At 45.4% G+C, this 24,423-nt stretch overlaps 1 protein-coding gene across 1 annotated transcript; it reads left to right on the forward strand.

Annotated features, from left to right (window-relative positions):
- Positions 1-685: 685 nt before the first annotated feature.
- On the forward strand, positions 686-23,013 carry LOC120665457 (rRNA biogenesis protein RRP5-like). The gene is made up of 40 exons (XM_039945029.1): positions 686-1,064; positions 1,207-1,418; positions 2,758-2,898; positions 2,991-3,167; positions 9,431-9,527; positions 10,083-10,195; positions 10,289-10,411; positions 10,491-10,562; positions 10,691-10,783; positions 10,927-11,037; positions 11,141-11,263; positions 11,606-11,794; positions 11,906-11,980; positions 12,159-12,295; positions 12,554-12,688; positions 13,421-13,560; positions 13,709-13,774; positions 14,195-14,301; positions 14,378-14,458; positions 14,530-14,604; positions 14,697-14,798; positions 15,344-15,497; positions 15,572-15,699; positions 16,058-16,141; positions 16,229-16,329; positions 17,190-17,343; positions 17,436-17,510; positions 17,589-17,739; positions 17,943-18,555; positions 18,876-18,936; positions 19,817-19,962; positions 20,038-20,221; positions 20,301-20,399; positions 20,467-20,798; positions 20,874-21,050; positions 21,293-21,389; positions 21,465-21,620; positions 21,717-21,953; positions 22,045-22,128; positions 22,541-23,013. Exons 1-40 carry the CDS (start codon positions 863-865, stop codon positions 22,661-22,663), a joined length of 5,727 nt encoding a protein of 1,908 aa, XP_039800963.1. The 5' UTR covers positions 686-862; the 3' UTR covers positions 22,664-23,013.
- The last annotated feature ends 1,410 nt before the right edge of the window (positions 23,014-24,423 follow it).

Here is a 24,423-nt window from a genome sequence, read left to right on the forward strand (position 1 = left end):
TAAAGATTTTGTGGAAAATCTTTATATTTCAAAATAAAGAAAATTGGTACTCCTAGATAGTCTTTAAGGGAATTACACCTCATGATCCGCACAAGTATAAAGTGTTATTTAGTTGTAAAATTTATTTATATATATGCTGCTAGAGTTTCTTTTGAAGAGGTGTGCTTCCAGAAATAATGATATTTTCTCTCACCTTCCTCTTCTCATACTATCATAAAAAAAATCTTGCCTGTCATTATATGAGATAACATATGAGTATATCTTTTTTGAAGGAATAACAAATATGCTCGTGTGTTGTACCAAGAGGAAGAAAAACTCCTAGGACAACAAACATAGCCCAAAACTAAGATGGCATTTTGATTTATGACCCATATCGATTTTTTTTAAAATACAGGGGTCGAATTCGGGATCATTAATCTTAATGAACTAATCATCAAAGTAGTTTTACTTGGCGACGAACTTCTTTTAAAGTTTTTTTTTTGAGATCATTTCTTTTAAAGTTTTTGCGAGGACACAAAAAAAGACACGGGCAATTCGGACCCGGAGGCTCGGAGCCTCAAAGTTGGGCCGACCATGCGAGAGCGGAAACGAATGGGCCCAAACACCAGACATCCCCCATTCCTAAACCCTAGCCCAGCCCACGACTTGCTAAAACCCTAACCCCCGGTCCCCCGCAAAGCACAAGCACAGGAGGGGAGGCACGAGCGCACGAGGGAGGCACCGTCATTACCCGCCCGCCGCGACTCCGTGCTGACGGCGAGCGGCGCGGACGAGCAGCCGGCGCGCGCCGCGACGAGAGTCTATCAGGGATTACCGGCGGCGGACCGGGACGTGTGAGGAGGAGGCTCGAGCTCTCGCCGCCATGGCGCCACCGCGCGGCGACAGGAAGAAGGGGAAAGGAGCCGGCGGCAAGACCGACCTGCGCCCCGACCGCAAGCAGTTCAAAAAGCACCACAAGGAGGAGGCGGCGGCCGCTGAGCAAGGGGATGGCGACGGGGACCGGCAGCAGCCGGGCTCCGCCGCGCTCCTCGCGGCGGCGTCCGACGAAGCTGACTTCCCGCGAGGTAAGCATCGAGCCGAGCGCCCCCCCCGCCCCCCCCCCCCCCCCCACCCCCCGCCCCCTCGCTCCCCTTTTTCTGCGGCTCGCGTCGTGCCAATTTCGCTACGCGCTGATGTGTGGCTGTGCGTTTTGGGGGTGGTGTGCAGGGGGACGCAGCTTACTCAGCAAGGACGAGGTGGCGGAGGCCCGCGCGGAGGCCGAGGAGGATTTCGAGAGGGATGGGAAGAAGGGGAAGGCGAAGAGGAAGAGGAAGGTCAACGAGTCGTCTGGTTTCGGTGCGGATGATGACTTGGGGACACTCTTCGGCGGGGCCACCACCGGGAAGCTCCCACGATTTGCTAATCGCATCACAGTGAAGGTTTTGCCCTCTGAAACTCAGTTGCTTTGTAGGAATGTGATTGGCCTTCGAATTAAATTGCATCATAGGTTTGTAACCTTGGTATAACCACACATTCAGCTGCTCGTTTATCTGGTGATTAGAGATCAGAAAACACCATACAAGCTTAATTTTAATGAGTCTGTCATGCAATCTACCCTCTAAAATACAAATAGACAACCTTTTATAGTAAGTGGCTGTCAGGTTGTAGTGAAACCTTACATGGTAGAATGGGATGCTGTACATCCTAATGCTCTACATCCTATTTATGTAATGTGTGATTCTCTCCAGTAGTTCAGTTGCAGGACACCATTAGGCATTTTTTCCCCACCCAAATTCCCATAGTCATATCATATGCCTAACAGCCTTGATGCCTTGAAACACATGCCAGACAGCTGGAGTGTGCTTTCAAAGTGCCATGGAAAAAGTCGACTAGACTAATGCTAGTTAAAATTTCAAAATCCCGAAAGGACCATTGAATTGCTGCATGCATTAGCTAAAATTTCAAAATCTCGAAAGGACCATAGAATTACTACATGCAGCGTCATGTTGATTACTGCCCGTCAAGCTTTGAGAGAAAAAACAGCAAGAATTCGGATCACACTGTTCTTGAGGTCTTTTCCATTCTGTCTCACGCGCCACACTTCTCTATATTTTCCCAAGTTTTATGATTTGCAAAATGCATATTTTTTCATCCACATTATTAAGCTCTTAGCAAGTTTGAAATTTGGAGCAGCAACCTCTCTAAGGCACCCCCCCCCCATGTTTTTAGATTAATCATCTATTTCTGGCCTGGTCCAATTAAGCACAGAATTATTTGAAGGCTTTGATAGCCAGGCGCCTTTATGCTGTCACTTTTCCCTGATACTGTGAGGTCTGGCATGCTTGGTCTACTGAGTATTGGTGAGATCACATATTTGTCAATGCATTCCCGGAAGCATCTCAGATGGGTGGGTGACCATTCAAGCCCTGTAGCTCACATGCTGACAAACATCCCATTCAATCTATGTCAATACTTTTGAACTAAACACTCTCCATAAAATGTTAAAAGGTTACTGGATTAGCCTGGGATATTGTACAAACTATGCTCTGTGATGCGAAGCAAGGTAATGCAGTGCAACATCCGGATTGCTCATGGCATTTGGCGAGGTTTGTCTGGCAGGGGTGCCATTGGTTCCTTTGAACGAGATGTTAGGTTATATTGCTAGCTATGCATCGCGTGATGTTGATGTTATTATTCTGATTTTGTTGCCTTGAAATGTTTGGAACATGTGATAAAATGACATCAGATGGTGACGATATTTTTTGTTCCTTTTGCCAGAATGTTTCACCAAACATGAAGCTCTGGGGTGTTGTGATTGAGGTTAACCAAAAAGATATTGTATTAAGTCTACCTGGTGGAATGAGAGGGTTTGTGCGCTCAGAGGATGTATGTGATATTGCTTTGCAAGAAAATCGTAAGGTTGGTGTCAGCTTTTCTTAAATTATTATATACTTGATGTTTCTTTGTCAGCGATTTACTATATGGTGAGTCCAACTGATATTGTTCTGCAGGATAATGAGAACAGTATATGTGCTGAAGTCGTTCATGTTGGTCAACTTGTTCCTTGTATTGTCATGCGAGTTGATGATGACAAGAAAGAAGGAAAAGTAAACAGAAGGGTTTGGCTATCATTGCGATTAAGCCAGCTGTACAAGGGACTTTCTCTGGATGCCTTGCAAGAAGGAATGGTAATTTTTAATTACCCTGCTCCGGATGTGCTTGATATCAGCTGAGTTTTTTTGAGAAGAAAAAACATCTATGTTCCATTGCGCACCTTTGTTCTAAATATGCTTTATTTTGTAATTCACAATCATTTCAGTGTTAGTTTTTATTCAATAATGTGATTATTCTACTGAAATGATAAATGAAGCAGAACTTGATAATCTTTGGTGAAAAATTGGGGCACACATTTACATGCAAAATCAGAATAACTTGTTAGGGCATGCTCTCAAGCTTGCAGATATGTTTGGAGCATATATTTAGGATATACAGTCAAACTTACTAAAATCTGTGCTATCAACTTCTTAACGTTGACCATTAATATGTTTAAGACCTTCGGGATTTCCTATATGAAAATTGTATTACTAAATGCATTCATAAAAAAAATAATTCTAATATCCTATAATCTATATTGATGTAAAGTTATAAAAGTAGAGGCCAAAGTCGCATCATGGAGCCTGCAAAGGTCTAAAACATCAAACAAAAAGAATGGAGGGAGTAGTTCCCATCTGAAATGTATGAGGGAATAATGGATGTATTCCTCCAACCCTAGAAGGGTGGATATATATAATTCCTATACATGAGCCTCTAGATGAGTCTCTATACACATGGGCTCAATATACACCAACACCCCCCCCCCCCCGCAGTTTGAACTACCGACACAGCGGTGTTCAAGACTAGACAACAAGAAAGCCACCCCCCAGTCTGAACAACCGGCGCAACGGTGTTCAAGACTGGACAAGAAGAGAGTACAAAGGGCTAATACCCCCCCGCAGCCACAACTAGCCACCGGCTACGTTGAGGCTGGAGCGAAACTCCGAGAAGGTCGAGGAGGGTAGCCCCTTGGTGAAGATGTCAGCAAACTGGGAGGTAGTCGGGACATGGAGTACCCGAACATCGCCGATGGCGCCTCTGTCGCGCACGAAGTGCAGGTCAATCTCCACATGCTTCGTCCGCTGATGTTGGACGGGGTTGGTGGAGAGATACACGGCGCTGACGTTGTCGCAGTAGACGAGCGTGCTTTTGGCGAGCGGGTTGTGGAGCTCCGCCAAGAGCTGTCGTAGCCAGGACGCCTCCGTCACGCCGTTAGCGACAGCCCGATACTCCGCCTCAGCACTGGAGCGGGAGACAACCGGCTGCCGCTTGGACGACCAGGAGACCAGGTTGTTGCCCAGGAAGACGGCGTAGCCGGAGGTGGAGCGACGAGTGTCCGGGCAGCCAGCCCAGTCAGTGTCGGTGTAGACCACCAGCTCTGCAGAGGACGAGCGGTGAAGCACCAGGCCGAGGTCCACTGTGCCACGGACGTAGCAGAGGAGACGCTTCAGCGCAGCAAGGTGTGACTCCCGGGGATCATGCATATGGAGACAGACCTGCTGGACAGCGTAGGTGAGGTCCGGCCTGGTGAAGGTGAGGTACTGCAACGCGCCGGCCAGACTCTGGTAGGCAGTAGGATCAGCCACCGGATCACCCAGATCAGCAGACAGCTTCACCTGAGTGTCGACAGGAGTGGAGCAGGGCTTGCAATCAGTCATCCCAGCCCGCTCCAGGATATCAAGTGCGTACTGCCGCTGGTGAAGGAGAAGACTAGACGGGCGAGGCTCAACAGTGACGCCCAAGAAGTGGTGGAGCTGACCAAGATCCTTCATAGCGAACTCCTGCTGCAGAGGAGATGACACTCTGAATCAACTTCTGACTGGAGGCTGTGAGCACAATGTCATCGACATAGAGCAGCAGATATGCAGCCTCATCCCCACGGCGGTTGACGAAGAGAGACGTGTCAGACTTGGCCTCGGTGAACCCCAATGTCAGCAAGAACGTGGCGAACCGAGAGTACCAAGCCCGATGAGCCTGCTTCAGTCCATAGAGAGACTTGTTGAGCCGGCAGACTATATCCGGACGACTCGAGTCCACAAATCCCGCCGGCTGATAGCAGTAGACAGTCTCTGACAGTGCCGTGAAGAAACGCATTCTTCACGTCTAGCTGGTGCACAGGCCAATAGCGCGAGAGCGCAAGCGAGAGGACCGTGCGCACCGTAGCGGGCTTCACGACTGGACGGAAGGTCTCATCATAGTTCACACCAGGCCGCTGAGTGAACCCCCGGAGAACCCAGCGAGCATTGTAGCGCTCCAGTGTGCCATCAGCCCGACGCTTATGCGTCCAGATCCACTTGCTAGTCACCATATTGCAACCAGACGGACGCGGCATGAGGTCCCACGTCTGGTTGGCAAGATGAGCCCTGTACTCTTCCATCGCGCGACGTCAGTGAGGATCCGCCAAGGCGTCGCGGACAGAGGAGGGTACCGGAGAGACCCGCGGCTCTCCCTCGGTGGCGGAGAGAGTCGCGGCTGGAGACGCCATCCGCCGAGTCACCATGAGATGGATATGCCGAGGATCCCGATGGATGACTGGCGGGTGGTACACCTCCGGCTCGACTCGAGAGGGACCCGGAGGAGGCGGCGGCGGCTCCGGTGTCGGCGTCGCAGGAGTCTCCGGAGCAGCAGGCGGCGCTGGTGTCGACGCCGAACGACGCCGGTACACCTGCACCGGCTCAACGTACCGCTGTGGCGCCGGGGTCGGCGCCGAGCGACGCCGGTACACCTGCACCGGCTGAGCGTACCGCACAGGTGTAGGGGAAGGCACCGGGGCCGCGGGTGGCGCAGTTGGACACACCGGGTCCGCGCGCGGCGCGACCGCGGGCACCGGGGCCGCGCTCGGCGCAGCAGGGATCACCGGAAGCGGTGGCGGTGTGCCGGGAAAACCTGCAGGAAAAGGACAGACAGGTAACGGTGGCTGAACCACCGGGTCAGTCGGAAACAGAGGCTCCAGCTCCAGCTCGGGGTCAGGAGAAGGTGTGGAGGAGGTGGAGTAGGGGAAATCCGACTCGTCAAAGACGACGTGTCGGGAGATCAGAACGCGGCGAGAGGTGAGGTCAAAGCATCGGTACCCCTTGTGGTCAGGGGAGTACCCGAGGAACACACAACGAGTCGAGCGGGGCGCCAGCTTGTGAGAAGCGGTGGCGGAGGTGTTAGGGTAACACACACACACCCGAAGAGCCGAAGATGGTCGTAGCGAGGAGGGGTACCGAAGAGAGCGTGGTGTGGAGTGGGAGCAGGAGAAGCAGTGGACGGAAGGCGGTTGAGCAGTTAGGTGGCGGTGTGGAGGCTCTCAGCCCAGAAGCGCGGGGGCGGAGAAGCCTGGATCAGAAGGGTGCGCACGACGTCGTTCGTCGTGCGAATCATCTGCTCAGCCTTGCCGTTCTGAGGAGAGGTATACGGACAAGACATACACAGCTGAACACCCCCGAGACAGAAAGAAAGACCAGGAGGTGGAGTTATTGAACTCCCGCCCGTTGTCACACTGGACGGCCTTAACGGTGAGGCCGAACTGAGTGGACACCCAGGCAAAGAAGTGGAGGGTGGGGAAGGTCTCAGACTTGGCGCGCAAAGGGAAAGTCCAAGAGTAATGAGAAAAATCATCAACAATGATCAGATAATATTTATAGCCAGACATGCTGAGTACAGGAGATGTCCACAGGTTACAGTGAATCAGATCAAAAAAACATGCGCAGCATGCGACGAAGAAGAAGAAAACAGAAGTCTAACATGACGACCTAACTGGCACGCATGACAGAGAGGTGCTCAGCAGGAGCCCTACTACATGGAACATCGGTACTACGGCTGAGCCGAGCCAAAACGTCGCGGCCGGGGTGACCAAGCCGGCGGTGCCAGGTGGTGGAAGAAGGCGTCACGACAAAAGCAGTAGACGAAGAAGCCGAAGGCGAGGCAGCGGAAGCAGGAAGCCGAAGAGTGTAAAGGGGCCCCGGGCTGTCACATCGGAGGAGCGGACGCCGGGAAACCGAATCCTTCACAGTAAGACCAGAGGAGTCAAATTCGATAGAACATGAGTTGTCAGCAGTAAACTGGCGAATAGAAAGAAGGTTGTGAACCATTTGAGGAGCAACAAGAACATTAGGAAGACGAGAAGCAGAACCCACGACGGTGACAGGAAGGCAAGACCCATCACTAACCATGATAGAAGAAGGACAAGAGGGGTGTGGGGTCGGACAGAAGAGAGGATACCGGCACCAGGAGTGGTGTGGAACGAGGCACCCGAGTCGGCGATCCACTCGGTGCTGACCGGCGGCGTCAGTCCCATGGTGCTGAAGGACTGCGCCAGAGCGGCTTGGTCCCATCCCCCAGGCCAGGTCGGCTGCTGGTTGGGCTGAGCGGACGGGGTCCAGGACGACTCGAAGAGTGGAGCAGCGCCAGTGAACATGGCCGCCGAGCTGAGGACGAGACCCCCCTCCCGGACCCTGGAACGGCCATATCGAGATGCGCCCTGACTATGGGTTGCTGAAGGATGGCCAGGGCGTACCTCTAGGGGCAGGGGCAGGAGCGGGAGTCGGAGTCGGAGTCGGCGCGCCCCGACGGCCCCCACCGGTACCGGTACCCCCAGAAGCAGGGTCACTAGTGCCACCACCACCACCACGTCCCTCCTGCCGGCGACGTCCACGGCCCCCCCTCCTCCGGTCTGCCTGGCGGGAGCAGCACCAAGGAGGGAGGTGGCAGGAGCAGCGGAGGAGGCCGGTGGAGCAGCAACGAGCGCGGCGGGGGTGGGCGAGGACGATCCGGGCGCGAGACCCCTGGTGATCTCCTCGAGGGCGAGGTCGTCCCGGACCTGCAGAAAGGTGGGGAAGGGCCTCTGACGGGCGATCCAGCTTTTCAGGTGGTCGTAGGTGCTGCTCAGGCCCCGCAGGACATTGAGCACCAAGACCCGATCGGACACCGGATCCCCGAGGTCGTGAAGAGCATCGGCCATGCCCTTCATCCGCCGGCAGTACTCACTGACGGAGAGGTCCCCCTGCACGAAGGTGCGGAAGGTGGCGTCGAGCTGGAGGGCGCGGTACTCGGCGTTGCCGAGGAACTGCCCCTCGAGCGCCACCCAGGCCTGCCGCGCGGTGCCGCCGTGGGTCCTGACGAGGTCCTGAAGATTTAGGGAGATGGTCCCGAAGATCCAGGACATGGCGACGCTGTCGAAGCGCAGCCACACCACGTCCCGCGTCTCGATCGGCGAGTCGACGAGGACGTGGTCGTCGAGGGCGTAGCGGCGGAGGGTGAGGAGGACCTGGTCTCGCCAGCGGTCGTAGGGGGAGGACGCGGGGTCGAGGAGGACGGAGATCAGGGCCCTGATGTTCTGGACGCCGGCGGCCTAGAGGTGGAGCTGGGCGACCATGGGGTCGGTCGGGTCGTACCGGGCTCCAGATCCAGCGGGTGGGGCCTGGTGGGAGGAAGAGGCGCCATGCTCGGGGTCGACGGGCTGGCCGGAGGAGACGCGGAGGATGCGCTCCGCCTCGGCGACCCGGAGAGCGAGGGCGTCGGCCGTGGCGCGCTCGCGTTCCCAGGCGAGGGCAGCCACGCGGACCCGCTCCTGTGCCGCCGAAGCCTCCGACTTGGCGGCGAGGAGGGCTGCGGCGAGAGCGGCGTCGGCCTGCTGCCCACGGAGGGCGGCGGCGGCGCGCGGCGCATCCTCGGGCGCCATCCCGAGGCCAGGCCACGCATGCGCGGGGGCTTCGGGAAGCGGCTGCTTGCCCGCGGCGACGGCGGCGCGATGGGCGGCGGCAGCGGCAGCTGCATTAGGCGTCGGGGGCGCATGCTGCTCAGGCAGCAGCAGCCCAGGCCCGCGCTTCTCGCGCCCCCAGCGCCCGCGGTAGAGGCGGTGGCGGGGTCAGGCGGGGGCAGCTGGGGCCAGGCGGCCGGAGCAGCAGCGGCCTCTGCGCCCCCCGCGCCCGCAGGCTCGAGGACGGCCAAGGCGGTGGCGGGTCTGGGGGCCCATGCGCCGGATCTGGCAGCGGCGGCGGCGCCCGAAGCAGAGGACGCGCCGAATCCAGTCGCGGCGGCGGCGGCGCCCAAAGTAGAGGAAGAGAGGGGAGGGAAGGAGGAGAGGGAAAAGAGAGGAGGAAGGGGCGGCTCCGGCAGCTGGCCATCTCGCCGGCGGCGGCGGCGGCAGCAGAGGGTGGAGAGGGAGAGGAAAACCTAGGCTAATGATACCATGTATGAGGGAATAATGGATGTATTCCTCCAACCCTAGAAGGGTGGGTATATATAATTCCTATACATGGGCCTCTAGATGGGCCTCTATACACATGAGCTCAATATACACCAACATGAAATGGTTAGACTCTGACCTGATTCTTGTATTTAATGATGGATGTTTGTGTATATGTTTTCGTAGGTACTTACTGCGCAAGTTAAAAGTGTTGAGGACCATGGTTACATTCTTCATTTTGGAGTACCATCCTTTAGTGGATTTATGCAAAAGGCTGACAAAGGTATCTTTAAGCCTGCTTAATCAGATCGTGATATTTAAATACCCGTGCATTTTTCTATAGCAATAATCTAGAACTTCTGTTCTCTCGCTTTTTGTTTGCACATCACTCCCTTTTCTGGTAGGCTCAGTAACTTATGAGCTTGTTGTTACATGTGTGTACATTTCAAAACTTCCTATTTCTAAAAGCTTACATTTTGTTGAAAAAATACAAATGAGCTAAACCTTTTCTCTTTTTGTTTTGTACTTATATGCATATAAACAGTTTAGCTCTCAGAGTTTCTTTGTTGTTTTCATGTTTATGGTGCATGCACTCTACAAGGTATAGTTTGGAGTGTATAAAATGTAGTTGTGCTACTTATGTAACTGTAGACTGCTCTCTATAGATTTTTATGCTTGCTAGCTGGACAAACATTATTGTAATTTGTGATACTCAATTAATTATGGGCTGTCTACTTAAACTTTGTTCGATCTTTGTCTCCCCATTCCCAATTCTGACAATGATATCATTTCTTGGGAGGTACTCAGGAGTTCATTAACTGTTTGTTCTCTTGAACAGAAAATGTGAAGGTTGAGTGCAAACAACTGATACAATGTGTTGTGAAGGCTATTGACAAAACTCGGGCTATTGTTCACTTGAGTTCAGATGAAGACTTGCTTTCTAAATCTATTGTACGGCAAAGAACTATAAATGCTCTTTAGTGATCTTTATTTTTATTGTGATCTGAGTTATTTCTAATTTTTGTTTATGTTGTTTCTGTATAGATTAAAGATCTAAAAGGCCTTTCCATCGATCATTTGATTCCTGGGATGATGGTTAATGCACGTATACATTCAGTTCTTGAAAATGGAGTCATGTTATCATTTCTTACTTATTTTAGTGGAACAGTAAGTGATTTGTTAACGGTTCAGTGACTATTTTTTGGGTTTGTATTATCATTTCACAGTGTCTTTGTTTTCTTGCCAGGTTGACATTTTTAATTTGTCGAATCCGTTCCCCTCTGGTAATTGGAAAGATGATTACAGTAAGAATAAGAAGGTATTCAATAATTTCTTCTTTACATTATTGTTAATTGTCGTGGCTATGGTCCCTACACTTTTGCAATGTCTCCGAGATTCTTCTTTTCTTTGATTATTTTGGAATAATTAATTTGCAAGTACTTTTAGGTAAACGCTCGGATCCTATTCGTTGATCCATCAACAAGGGCAGTTGGGCTTACATTGAACAAACATCTACTTCATTTTGAAGTCCCCCCTATTGTAAGTTGTCTGGTTTCACGTAATAATCAGTTCGTTGCATTCTTGGATATTTTCCTGTAAAGTTGGCTTTAGTAGAAAATAGAGAAAGTGCTGTTATTTTGCTCAGTGTTCTTTCTTGATTGGTGATTGTTCCTTATATGCAGAATGTAAAAGCTGGAGATATCTATGATACGTCAAAGGTGTTGAGGGTAGATAAAAAGGCTGGTCTTTTTCTTGAAATACCTTCTCCAACTCCATCACCTGGATTTATTAGTGTATGTGAAACTTCAATGAATATTTTGTTGTGCATCAGTGTTGAATGGTGTAGAGCTCACACGGACTCATTCTAATATTTTGATATTGCAACCTGATCCTCAGATATATGACGTCTCAGACAAGGATGTGAAGAACTTGGAGAAGAAGTTTAAGGAAGGCAGTAGCTTACGCGTCCGTATACTTGGAGTGCGGAATCTTGAAGGGGTTGCAATAGGCACTGTAAAAGTAATTACCTCATGCCACTCATTTTTCTTAGTGATGCTATTCTTTAAAAGGAACACTGGAAACACACTTACAGTTTATGTTCTGATTTATTTCCCTTGGATTTTTAATTTTTTACACTCGGGTATTTTATGCTTCTTAGCTCGTGTCACACCCCTTTTGGCATCCATTGGTGCATTAGGCCTTTTGAATTTATAACTTATGCAATCTGTTAATCGGTTTTCATTTTGTTGAAAACAGTTACACTGTTGTGAATAATCATGTTTTCATGGTAATATAGGAAACTGATATTTGTTGCAATTCAACTTTGTTACATGAGGATCTCTATGTTCTATGTGTTTGCAGGACAGTGCTTTTGAAGGGTCTGTTTTCACTCATGATGATGTTAAACCTGGAATGCTAGTGAGAGCTAAGGTTGCTACCGTTGAGCCATTTGGTGCAATTGTACAGTTTTCCAGTGGTGTGAAAGCACTTTGCCCGCTTCCCCACATGTCAGAGTTGGAACATGTTGTGAAACCACCAAAGAAATTTAAGGTGCTGTTGTGATTTCTTGTTGCTCATTCCTCTTCCAATTTTTTGCACATGAAATTTCTATGTTAAAACATGTTGAATATGATGATGAATGAACTGAGTTTGTTCATGTAGGCTGGAGCCGAGCTTCTATTCCGTGTATTGGGTTGCAAATCCAAGAGAGTTACAGTGACATACAAAAAGTCTCTGGTACTGTGTTCTTATTGAGAATTTTGGAGCCTAATTTACAACAGTACATATTATTATTTTCTAAAGCCTTACTAATCCTTCTCTAGATAAGAAGAATCAAAGATAGAGCTCATAATCTTTTTTATATCTGTTCTTTGTTTTCTCTGAGCCCAGTAATAAAATTATGGATCTATTTCAGGTGAAATCAAAACTTGATGTGCTAGCATCGTATGCTGATGCTAAAATCGGTTTAGTGACTCATGGATGGATTACAAAAATCGAAAAGCACGGCTGCTTTGTAAAATTCTATAATGGAGTTCAGGGTTTTGTTAGCAGGTTAGTATCTCCATTTCCTACTTCTGAAGTAGGTCAGCTTGGTGCTGTGAATAAAAAATTGATTTTGCTACAATCTTACATGTTAGATAAATTAAAAGTGGTTGCACTTCTTTATTTTTAGTAGTGTGTATCTGGCTTTGAGGGTGGTTGGCCTTTACTGTTCTTGGCACCATTGTTTTATTAAATACTATTTTTTGCAGTTTTATTTATATGATTCTGAATCATCTGCTTGCTTGATTCCTTTTGAATTGCTGTCAGATCTGAGCTTGGATTAGAGGCAGGAACTGAAGCAGAAAATGCTTATCATGTTGGGCAAGTCGTCAAATGTAGAATTATCAGTGTGCTCCCTGCTTCAAGGAGAATAAATGTTAGTTTCATCGTATCTCATAATAGGTGAGTTCTGTCGTGCTTGTTTGTTTCTATTTTCCTGCTCTATTATTAAACTGGCTTTGTTTGACATGACAGCCAAGCATATATTTTTAGAATTTGTTTGAAGTTTAATTCTGAGCATTTCCTGTCATCTTTCTGCATCTCTTTGAAGACTTATTTGGTTTTGAAATTATGAAGTCTCAATTCTCATCAGTGGAGGTCCAGGCCCAGCATATTAGTATCTTTCATGTTTAGGTAAATACGATGATATTGCGGGGCTTTACAACGATTTTCCAGAAAATAGTATTTTGATAAAATGACGGAGACGAACAACTTGACCTTCTGTGGACCAAGAAAATAATTAGGCTCATCTGGAAAATACTGTAGTATCACCAGTTATCTACATGATACCTTTAAACTTTTCATTTGTTGGTGTACTCTGCGCTGAAGTTTTCCATAAGAATCGCAAAAGTATTTGTGAATGGTAACACTCTTAACTGCACACCTCTACCACATGATGTCAAATTTGTGTCTTCGACCTTGTATATTTTGGGTAATTTCTTTGATTTCGAGTCCCTTTTTGGGTAATGCTCCCACCTGGCAGCCATGAATTTCATCTTTGAACAAGAAAAAGTTCCTGTTAATTCTCTGCTTTGTTTTCGAACTTGTACGGAATTTCCAGAATGGTCATTTTTCGTATTTTGTAGCTTTACATTTAACTTTAACGCCTTTTGCATTTATTTTTGCCCCATGCAGGGTTATTCCAGCAGATACTGCAAAGTTAGGTAGTATTGTCTCTGGTGTTGTGGAACGACTTACTCCTGCAGCTGTTGTTGTCAGTGTAAATGGCTTCTCCAAGGGGACAATACTAAATGAACATTTGGCAGACCATCATGGTACACCCTCATCTATTATGTTACATGATTTGTAACTATTTTATTGAAGCAAGAAATTTCCCTCTTGTGAGCGCACTCATATTCTCTGTTGCGGTTTATTCATAATATCTTTAGTGCTATAACCTCTTGAGGTTTTTTTTTTCATTAGGTCAAGCTGCTCAGTTGAAGAATTTGCTGAAACCTGGGCATGAGTTCAACAAACTCCTAGTTCTCGGTGAAGTCAACAAACTTCTTCATTTCTTATGTGCATATTAAAAAGAAGAAGGATCCTCTTGCTGTCCTGTGCTCCCTTTTCATAAATATTCGACGTTTAGAACATTTATGGTCTTTGATTTTAGTTTTGGCTTTACCTTTCTGTATGGAAATGATAGCAAAGAAATTCTTAAAACATTATATCATTACCAATATCTACAGAATATCATGTATGATTTATGAAAGAGTGAACATAATGTTACAGTGGCAGATTTTCCATTCACTCTTGTGCATGCACTCTTGTAGCTTGTCTTGGTCTGCATGTTGTCATCCTCATACAGATATTTGTTCGCTGTTGCTTAGTTATGCAATTTTGGTTTTCATCAGATGGATTTCACATTGCTAATTTCCCTTCTGGTTTTCTAATACCATACTCTGACAGATATCGAAGGCCAAAATTTAGTTCTTTCAGCAAAGCACTCACTTATTAATAGCGCAAGTGACATTCCTTCAGAGATATTGCAGATGCATCCTGGAGCTGTAGTTCATGTAATATTTTATTTTTCTCTAGTTATTTTTGCTAAGCCTTTAATGGCCAACTCAGCTGACAGTTCTTTTCTCTTAGGGTTATATTTGCAACATCATAGAAGCTGGTTGTTTTGTCCGCTTTCTTGGACATTTGACTGGTTTCTCTCCCAAGGACAAAGTAAGAAATTTTTTGACTCTTCCTTTCTTTCTTTTTTGAAAAGAATGTCTAATTTTTCTTGTTTCACAAAGGCAGTTGATAGGCGGGTAGAAAAGCTTTCTGACGTGTTCTATGTTGGCCAGTCAGTTCAGGGTCATATACTCAGTGTATGTCTCCATATTTCCTGGTGTATATATATATTTGTTGCCATCCTCTGTTATTTCTGTTCTTCTAAATATTTTTTCCCTCCACCTAATAGGTAAACACAGAAACTGCTAGAGTAAAACTCTCACTTCAACAGTCAATGTGCTCATCATTGGATTCTTCATTTATTCGAGGATACTTTCTTCTGGATCAGAAGGTTATAATATAATACAAGTACCTCTTACTTCATGTAGAAGAAAAGTTTTCATTGATCTTCTGGTAGCTTGTCATAGTAGTGGGCTAGTGGCTTTGATGTGTGGGCATGTGAGATTTTTGTGGAACCTGCTAAGTAATTAATATTTTCTTGCGGGACCAGGTTAGCTAATGGCTATTTCCTTGGTTGTAACTGTTATTTCTTGTTTTTCTTTGTTCCTCTAGTTTCTTTTTCTTTTTATGTGTACACATGGGGCATCTTACTCATGTGCTTGTGCATATTGGATAGATGGACATGGTGAGTTTGCTGTGGGGTCTTCATGTCATTAGTGATAATTTGGACATATGACCCTGTTGGTCAGAGCAGGGTAATTTGTTCAATAACTTAGGGTTTAGCTTAAAATACCACAACCAGTACATCCGTAATAAAATACCACCACCACCACCAGTACCTTTTGTATCTTAGTTTTCATGATTCTCATATGTTAACCTTATTCATAATGATGTTTTAACAGACACTTTTCATTTGTGGCTACCTCTGTGATATAGATTGCAGCATTGAAGTACTCAAGCCATGATTGGGCTCAAGCTTTTGGCATAGGTAGCCTAGTTAAGGGGGAGGTGGGAGCAATAGAAGAATATGGTATTATCCTTAACTTCAATGACCATCCGGATGTTGTTGGTTTAATTGAACATCATCAACGTAAGTAATTCTCCTTTCATGATATTAACAATCCGACGTGCAATCATGCTAATTTTTTCTTTCTGTTTTTGCAGTCGGTGGCAGTACTCTAGAAGTGGGATCTTCTGTGAGGGGTCTTGTTTTGGATTTATCTGATGGAGTTGTTAACTTATCCCTTAAACCAGAGCTAATCAGTAGTGCCAGAAATGTTGGATCAAAAAAGGTAATGGTTATACCTTTGGTGCAAAGTTATCAGTAATATACCTTGCCAGGATACACTGTACACAGGATAGGCATTGCATGTACCTGAAATATTGTTTGTCTTGTGCATAATTTATGATGGCCTATATATTGCTTGCTGTTATGCCCTTCATAAGTGCGGTGATTGTTAGAAGCTTATGCACATTGGCTTTGGGCACTACAGATTAACTATGGATCATATCATTACATTTTATCCAGAACTCAGTCTGCAGTTTTTCTTTATGTTTTAATTAGCACAAGGTGCAGTTATTTTAATTATATTCAGTCCTGTTCATGTATTATCAAGACTTACATTATGTTTCCATCTTTGCGCTTTATAGAAACGCCAAAGGGCTGCAGTTGCAGACTTGGAGTTGCATGAGGAAGTGAATGCAGTTGTAGAGATAGTCAAAGAGAGCTATGTGGTGTGCAAATTACTCCATTTGACCATTTTTTTTGTTGAATAATAGGCTGATAGCAATTTATTTTACTCTTCTGTTTTATTTATCCAGGTTCTTTCAATCCCCGAGTACAACTATGCAATTGGTTTTGCGCCACTGATGGATTACCACTCACAGCTGCTTCCCTGCCACCGCTATGATAATGGGCAACGGTAATTTTGGGAACTTTGCCAATTTTGAATTCAATTTTTGGCATTGTTAGCTGTTACTCCCTCCGTTCCAAATTATAGGTCATTTTGGCATTTCTGGATACATAGTTTTTGCTATGCATCTAGATATACACTATGTCTAGATACATAGCAAAAACTATGTACCTAGAAATGCAAAAATGACCTATAATTTGGAATGGAGGGAGTAAGATTTAAGTAACCCTACTGGTCAGCTTTGACGTTAACTGAGGGAATTTTGAGCCTTTCTATTTGTAGCACTGCAAAAAAATGCTATAATCAGTCTCTTGATATAAATTCTTTTGGAGCTTGCAATTGTCATAGCTTAAGCAGGAACATGTGAACGAAACAATAAAGAAGACCGATTGTTTGTGTCCAAGCAAAGCTTGTACCTTGCTTTAGTTGAGCTTGATAAGGTTTTTGGTATTAGAGGCACTTGATTGGTACTCCATTTCATTTTATTTGGCGTGCTCATATTTTGAGTCAAACCTCGTAATTTTCAACCAACAATTAGTGGCACATGATATAAATTTTTGTTATACTGGAATTATATCATTTGGATTGACATTTGAAGATGCTTTCTTATTATTATAACAGAAATTAAGAGTTGAGTCTAGTTTTTGAGACTGACAAATCAAACCATGCCTTATTTTTTTTGAATGGAAGTAGAAATGTTGGCACAGCCTACCATGCCAATCTTGTCCTGGATTTATGAATTTGATGTTTACAGACATTGTAGTTAATGATACAAAAAAGCCACTGTTGAAGGATACAGTCATATCGTTATTTCTTATTTCAACTGTGTCACCCAATTGTTTTCTTATTTTTCTTTGCTTTCATTGCAGCATTACTGTGGTTGTTGGAAATACCCCAAGTTCTGACCCTTCTGGAAGGCTCATCCTGCTCCCAAAGGCATCAGCACAGGATTCTGGCCTCTCTGGTTCTAAAAGGGCTAAGAAGAAATCTGACCACAAAGTTGGGTCACTTGTTGAAGCAGAGGTCAATTATTTTCATTTCAGAACCTAAAGTTGACAACTGTTTCCATTTTCTGTGTTTGCAAACTTCGCTTACACAAATCCTTTGGACCTCAGGTTATTGATATCAAGCCACTAGAACTTGTACTGAATTTTGGTGCTAATCTTCATGGAAGAATTCATATTACCGAGGTAGACATCAGACTTTACCTGAGATATCTTTCTTATGAAATATTGTCTAATCACTAATTAGTGATACATTTCTGATAGGTTCTTGATGAGGATTCTGCTGAGCATCCCTTTAGTAAACTCAGAATCGGGCAAAAGCTTACCGCCAGAATTGTTGCAGAGGCTGAACTTTCTGGAAAGAGTGGCAAAAATTTCAAATGGGAATTGTCTATTAGACCGTCTATGCTTAAGGGTATGCTTTTCTTGTAGTCTTTTCAAATTTGTCTGTTCCATAATAAACAATCATCTATTATATGTCATTTGGCTTACCTTCAGATCATCTGTAACTAAAACACTGTGCTGGCTGCTTTGCATTGTTACCTTTCTTTGTTTCTTCATGTTTGACATGGCTTTGTTTCCTGATTGTTGAATCTTTATTACTGGAAATCGAACCAGGTGAGTTTGAGGAATCTACTGCTCATAAAGAACTGAATCACACCACGAATGCTGTTGTGCGTGCTTATGTTGTCAAGGTGGATAAGGAATGGGTCTGGTTAACTGTATCAAGAAATCTTATGGCCCATTTATTTATTCTTGACAGTTCTTGTGAGCCCAGCGAACTAAAGGAGTTCCAGCAGCGTTTCAGTGTAGGCCAAGCAGTAAAAGGTCGTGTTATCGGTGTGAACCGGGAGAAAAGATTGCTTAGGGTGAAAGCACTTGATAATCAATGTGCACAACATAATATAGACAAAATACAACAATCAGAGTCCTCTTTGGTTGAACAAACAAAACAAGGAGATATCATTGGTGGACGTGTTCAAAAAATTCTACCTGGTGTTGGTGGTCTTGTCGTTCAGATCGGACCTCATCTTCATGGAAGGGTTCATTATACTGAAATTGTCGACTCATGGGTGGCAGAACCCTTGTCTGGATTCCATGAGGGTCAATTTGTGAAGTGCAGGGTCATGTCTGTAAGCCGCTCATCTGAAGGATCTCTTCGAGTTGATCTATCACTCCGTTCATCAAACCTACACACAGATTCTAGCAATTCAAGTCTATTTGGTGAGTGGTAAGTGCCTTTTGTCATGATTTTCTTATTAATGAGATATTAATGAACAATATTATTACATTTATATAAGTGTTCTTTCATTTTTTTTAAAAAAAATGAAGTTTTACTCCAAAAATGACATCTATGTAGTATTAGCTCTAGCTGATGGTAGCTGTCTTTTTAAATATGGAGTATTTGCCCGGATGTCTCACTTTTGGAGATAAAATCCTGAGCCACTACCATGCAGCCAACCAAGCCCTTGTTAGGGAAAATCTTGTAATTACGTTGTCTAGAAGAATGTATACCTACCACTTGCATTTACACCATGAATTGTTTTATAGGGCAACCTGTATGCCTCGTGTTGAGAAGATAGAGGATCTGCTTCCTGGAACTGAGATAAAGGTATTTCCCTCATTTTTGTAATAATGTACTTTCGTTTGTAAGTTTTGTAAAATAAAGTAACATGGTAGTGTTTGGAGGGAGGGAGGGAGGGATACACTCGTCTCATCGTCTGCTCGTCTTTTTGGAACCAACTCATTCCAAATTTTCAAGGAATATTCCTCTTTAGGGGATGAGTCCATCCCTACATTCTTCAACCAAACACTACAAAAGATAGGATGGAATGGCTCTATCCCAACAGATTCCTCCAAACAAACACTACCTAACATACTTCCTCCGTCCCAAAAAACAAGTCATTCTAGAATTCAAAATTTATCCTAGAAAACAAGTCATTCTACACTATTTAGAAAGTACATGTGCATGCAAGAATCAATTAGTGCCAAATATGTATGGAGGCCAGATTTTCCTGAATCTAAAAAAAATTAGTGCCAAATACGGGTAAGCATGGTCCTTTTACCTCCTTGTTAATCTGTAACAGGATTCCTAGAAGGCTAGAATGTTGTATTTTGGGATGGAGGGAGTATATGTTTAGTCTAGTCTAACATATATCAATTTTACCATTCCTGAAAAACACAATTTATTACTTTATTCGTACAAAAGCTGTAAATAGTGTCAGTGGCAAAACACAGTAACTCTGGACAAATTCTCTGTATGCTATGATACCAGAATACCTGTATGTATTTTTTACCTCTTTTTTCCAAAGGTTACCTGTTGAAAAAAATCATCCATAAACGAATACAAGATGCTAAGCTTTTATTTTATATATCTATTATTGTTGAAGGGTAGTATGCCATGAACTAATGTTAGTTTTTCAGTGACCATTTATTATGAAATGTATCTTCTGTATTTTGAAGTGACGTAATTTGTCCTATTAACACTCTAGGGCTACGTGAAGAATGTTAATTCCAAAGGATGTTTTATTATGCTTTCTCGAATGGTTGAGGCTAGGATTACCCTGTCAAATTTATCAGATGAATATGTTGAAAAACCTCAGAAGGATTTCCCTGTAGGAAAGCTAGTACATGGAAGGTGAGATCTTACCATTTGCAAATGCTCATGTAAAATACAAATATATTCTCCGTTGAATCTAACAAAAAACTGCAGGGTCTTGTCTGCAGACCCATCATCAGGGAGAGTTGAGGCATCACTTAGGAAGAACAGTGGTAGCAAATTAGAAAAGCCAGATGATATTAATTATAGTGATTTGCATGTTGGGGACATCATTGACGGCCAAGTTAAGCGGGTTGAATCCTATGGATTATTTATCACAATTAGGAGCAGTGAATTGGTATGAGTTGTCGTTAGATTCCACAGCTTTTGAAATTATTGTGTATACCATTTTATAACTATAACTACTCTTTTTGCAGGTTGGTCTGTGTCATGTATCAGAACTTTCTGATGAGCCAGTCCTTGATATTAACTCTTGCTATAAAGCTGGTGATATGGTTAAAGCCAAAATTCTGAACGTAAGGTCTATCTTTTGTCATGCCTTCTTGCCGTTGCACATTTTAAAATTCGCTACTTTGCATTCAGATCGATGAGAAGCGGCACCGAGTATCCCTTGGAATGAAGAAATCATATTTCAATTCTGGTCCGACGGCTGGTACGAATGATGATGAGGATGATGAAATTGCTCCTATGGATATCAGCATTGCTCCTCAGATGGCTGGATATCACAACAGAACTTTAGTTCATCCCACAGCAGAACCAAGGGCTTCTGTGCTGCCTCTTCAGGTCTCCTTGGATGAATCTGAAGGTTCTGACCTAGAGGATAATAGTAATAAGGGTCATGAAATTGCCAATGGAACTGAAGCGAATGATAAAAAGAGTGATAAACGGTTAAAGAAGGAAGCAAGGAAACAAAGGTATCCATACATTTCATTCTACTTCTATGACCTTGTTTCTCATCAGACTTTACATGCTTATATGGTTTTTAACAGGGAATTAGAAATCAGTGCCTTGGAGGAAAGGGCTTTACAGGGAGATATACCAAGAACTCCAGATGATTTTGAGAAGTTGGTCAGGAGCTCTCCGAATAGTAGTTTTGTCTGGATAAAATATATGGCTTGTTTGTTAGATCTCGCAGATGTTGACAAAGCATGTGCAGTTGCTGAGAGGTCTGTCTGCAGTCCAAAACATAAATTTTAATATTGTTCAAAATAATATTTGTGATAAGTAGTTTTCTTTTATCATCTGGTAGTTTTTTGTTGGTTGTTTCCAAGGATGTAGATTTTCCTTGTTGAAACATTCTTTTGGGATGTACCCTTTGTTTCCTGTGGATTAAAATTATATGTTTTTACTGTTCAAACTTTTTGGCTGCATCAGTTTGCATCTTTTACAATTTCCCTTGTTCTTTTAGGGCTTTAAAAACAATAATCCCCAGAGAAGAGGAGGAGAGACTTAATGTTTGGGTAGCATATTTCAATCTGGAGAATGAATATGGGAGTCCACGGGAGGTAAAATTGAGCTATGTTATATTTTGGATTCCTTTCTGTTGTAGTACTTGGATATAATCTGTTGGTGTACACCAGGATGCTGTCAAGAAGGTATTCCAAAGAGCGTTGCAATATTGTGATCACAAAAAGTTGCACTTGGCTCTTCTTGCACTGTACGAGAGGACTGAGCAGTACCAACTTGCAGATGAACTTCTTGATAGAATGACCAAGAGATTCAAAACTTCTTGCAAGGTTTGTTTGTCAGTTTCATTTTTTAGCGGAAGAGGTAGTGAATTATATCCTATTTTATCTGGAGCATAATTATGACTTTGTATAATGTAACTGCAGATATGGTTGTGCCGAATTCAGTTTGCCCTCAAGCAAGGCAAGGATGTTGAAAACATCAAAGCTGTTGTAAATCGTGCCCTTCTAAGTTTGCCACAGAGGAAGCGTATAAAGTTCCTCTCGCAGACAGCTATTCTAGAATTCAAGTGTGGGGTGCCTGAAGAAGGAAGGTCCAGATTTGAACTAATCTTACGGGAGTACCCGAAAAGAACGGATCTTTGGAGTGTTTATCTAGACCAAGTAAGGAGCATTAAATTCTTCATACGTAAAACGTGTCATTTGTTGTGTTCTCAATCATGCAAGTTCATTTACATATAATGATATTTTGTAGGAAATCCGCCTTGGTGACATAGAAGTTATAAGGGCATTATTTGATAGGGCTACTTGTCTTACCCTACCTCCAAAAAAGATGCAGGTTTGCTCCCTCCCCATGGATTTTAGTATTTTATTGCTATATGTTTTATGATAAGAAATTTGTGGAAACTTCAATGAGAACTGCTCTCACCGTGCAGCTTTTTTTTTCTGTGTTTACTCGATGTGATGAGTGAAATATTACTTATTTTTTCTTTTTTGTTTTATTTCTTTGCTAAACTCAACCTTGAAATGATTGGACATAGGCTTATTTCTTATTTTTGGTTCAATCTTGAACTCTAGCATTTGTTTGTTCCTTTTGCTGTAATGCTGGTGTGATCTGTTGAATCACTTCTGGATGGATTGTTACTTGTTCTGCTGTGGTTTTTGCGGTTCTCCATATTTTCCTTGTCAGAAGCCATAACAAAAGGGACCATTTATTATTTTGACTGATCTTTGTGTCCAATGTGTCGCAGTTCTTGTTCAAAAAGTACCTTAAGTTCGAGAAATCGCTGGGTGAAGACAATGAAAGGATTCAGCATGTGCAGCAGAAGGCAATGCAATATGTTGAGAACTCGCTGCCGTCACAAAGCCAGTAAACCTACGGCTGAGTTTTAACTGTTGCCACCACTGGCTATGCAGTGTACGACTTGCTACAATGATTTTTGCTTCGAGTAAGATGCTGACATGGCCGGAATCAGAATGTCCGTAGACATGCGGCCAAGAATGGAGGATTTGTTAACACATCAAGTCCACAATTTTGATCATGACAGAATCAAGACAGAATATTAGAAAGTTCCCTGTCGTAATTTGAGGAGCAATATTTTGTATCCAGTCGACAGGCATATCTATTGAACATTGTTGTGGTAACGCTGATGAAAATGTTGATTGTTTGAAAGAAAAAAAAACTAAACTGTAGTAAAAAGTTTTCAGGTTTCGGATATTGCAATCTTGTCCCACAAGTCTCACCCAAAAGTCACGGTGTTTGAATTTTGGAATAAATCCATTTTACCCCCCTCCCTCCCGAACTTGTCAAGGAATCCGGATTACTCCTCTCAACTACAAAACCAAACTAGACATCTAGCCCCCCTCAACTCCTAAAGATGGACAAATCACCCCTCTGGCTGGTTTTCACGGTGGTTTTGTTGACGTGGCAGTGGGCTCCATATGTCGGTCCTCCCTCTCTCCTCTGTTTAGCCGCCGGTCCTCTCTGCCGCCGCCTCTCCCCCACCGCCACCTCTCCGCCGCCGCCGCACCTTCCTCCGCTGCTGCCGCACCTCCCTTCCTCCGCCACGGCACGCCGCTGCTCGCCCGCGCCTCTCTTCGCCCCGCCACGCCGCCGCTGCCAGCGCGCGCGTTGAGTAGCTCTGCTCCGCTGTGGCCTGGCGGTGTGCCGGCCGACGCGCCGCGCCCTGCTCTACTCCACCTCGTCGTGCCCCGCTGAGCCGTTCCGCTGTGCCCCGCCGAGCTGCTCCGCCGCGCCGCCGCTGCACGCGCGCGCCGTTGAGCCGCTCCGCTCCGACGCGCCTCGCGGGAGGTGCGGCGGCAGCGGAGGGTGGTGCGACGACGGCGGAGGGAGGTGCGGCGGCGGCGGATCCCTTGCTCGCGGCCCTCTGCCCCTCCCTCCCTCCCTCCCGTTCCTCCTCCGCCGACTCCCCTGCTCCCTCCGCCCCATCCCCTGCTCGCGGTGGTCGGATCCCATCGGCCGGCGAGGAAGGAGCGGGCCGGCGGGCGGGCTGGCTCATGGAGGCGGCGGCAGAGCCTCCCTCTTCTACCGCGGGCATGGGGCGGCTGGGCACGGGCGGCCCCGGCGCGACGAGCACCAAGATCCGCAGCGACGGTGGCCCGAGCAGAGCAACGACGGCGGTCGGCGCGGCCGCTGGCCGGCGGTGGAGGTCGGGCGCGGGGGCGCGGTGCAGCGGGCGGGGTGCTCGGGGGCGGCTAAACAGAGGAGGAGAGAGGAGAGAGGAGAGAGGGAGGACTGATATGTGGGGCCTACCGCCATGTCAACGAAACCACCGTGAAAACCAGCCAGGGGGTGATTTGCTCGGTTTTAGGAGTTGGGGGAGCTAGATGTCTGGTTTTGTAATTGAGGGGGTAATTCGGATTCCTTGACAAGTTCGGGAAGGTAAAATGGACTTATTCCTTGAATTTTTAGTTCTCATTTTTTTTTGGTTTGGAGAGGTAAAGTTATTTCTGAAAGTGAAATCTTCAATTTTCCTCGTACATTCTGGTTTGCCATCTTAGGTATTCCCTAATATAAGAAAGAATGTGCCCCTCACCTATCCATTAAATGAATTACTTTTCTCGTCTCGCTTACTTATACACCAAGTGCAACCCTACCTCTAGGAACTGTGCA

This window comes from Panicum virgatum, chromosome 2K, assembly GCF_016808335.1.
Source record: "Panicum virgatum strain AP13 chromosome 2K, P.virgatum_v5, whole genome shotgun sequence".
Taxonomy (NCBI): Eukaryota; Viridiplantae; Streptophyta; class Magnoliopsida; order Poales; family Poaceae; genus Panicum; species Panicum virgatum.

Coding starts and splice junctions, on each gene's coding strand:
- LOC120665457 (XM_039945029.1), top strand. CDS start 863: ATGGCGCCACCGCGCGGCGACAGGAAGAAGGGGAAAGGAGCCGGCGGC. Junction 1,065..1,206: donor CGAAGCTGACTTCCCGCGAG/GTAAGCATCGAG, acceptor GGTGGTGTGCAG/GGGGACGCAGCTTACTCAGC. Junction 16,142..16,228: donor TAGTCAAAGAGAGCTATGTG/GTGTGCAAATTA, acceptor TTATTTATCCAG/GTTCTTTCAATCCCCGAGTA.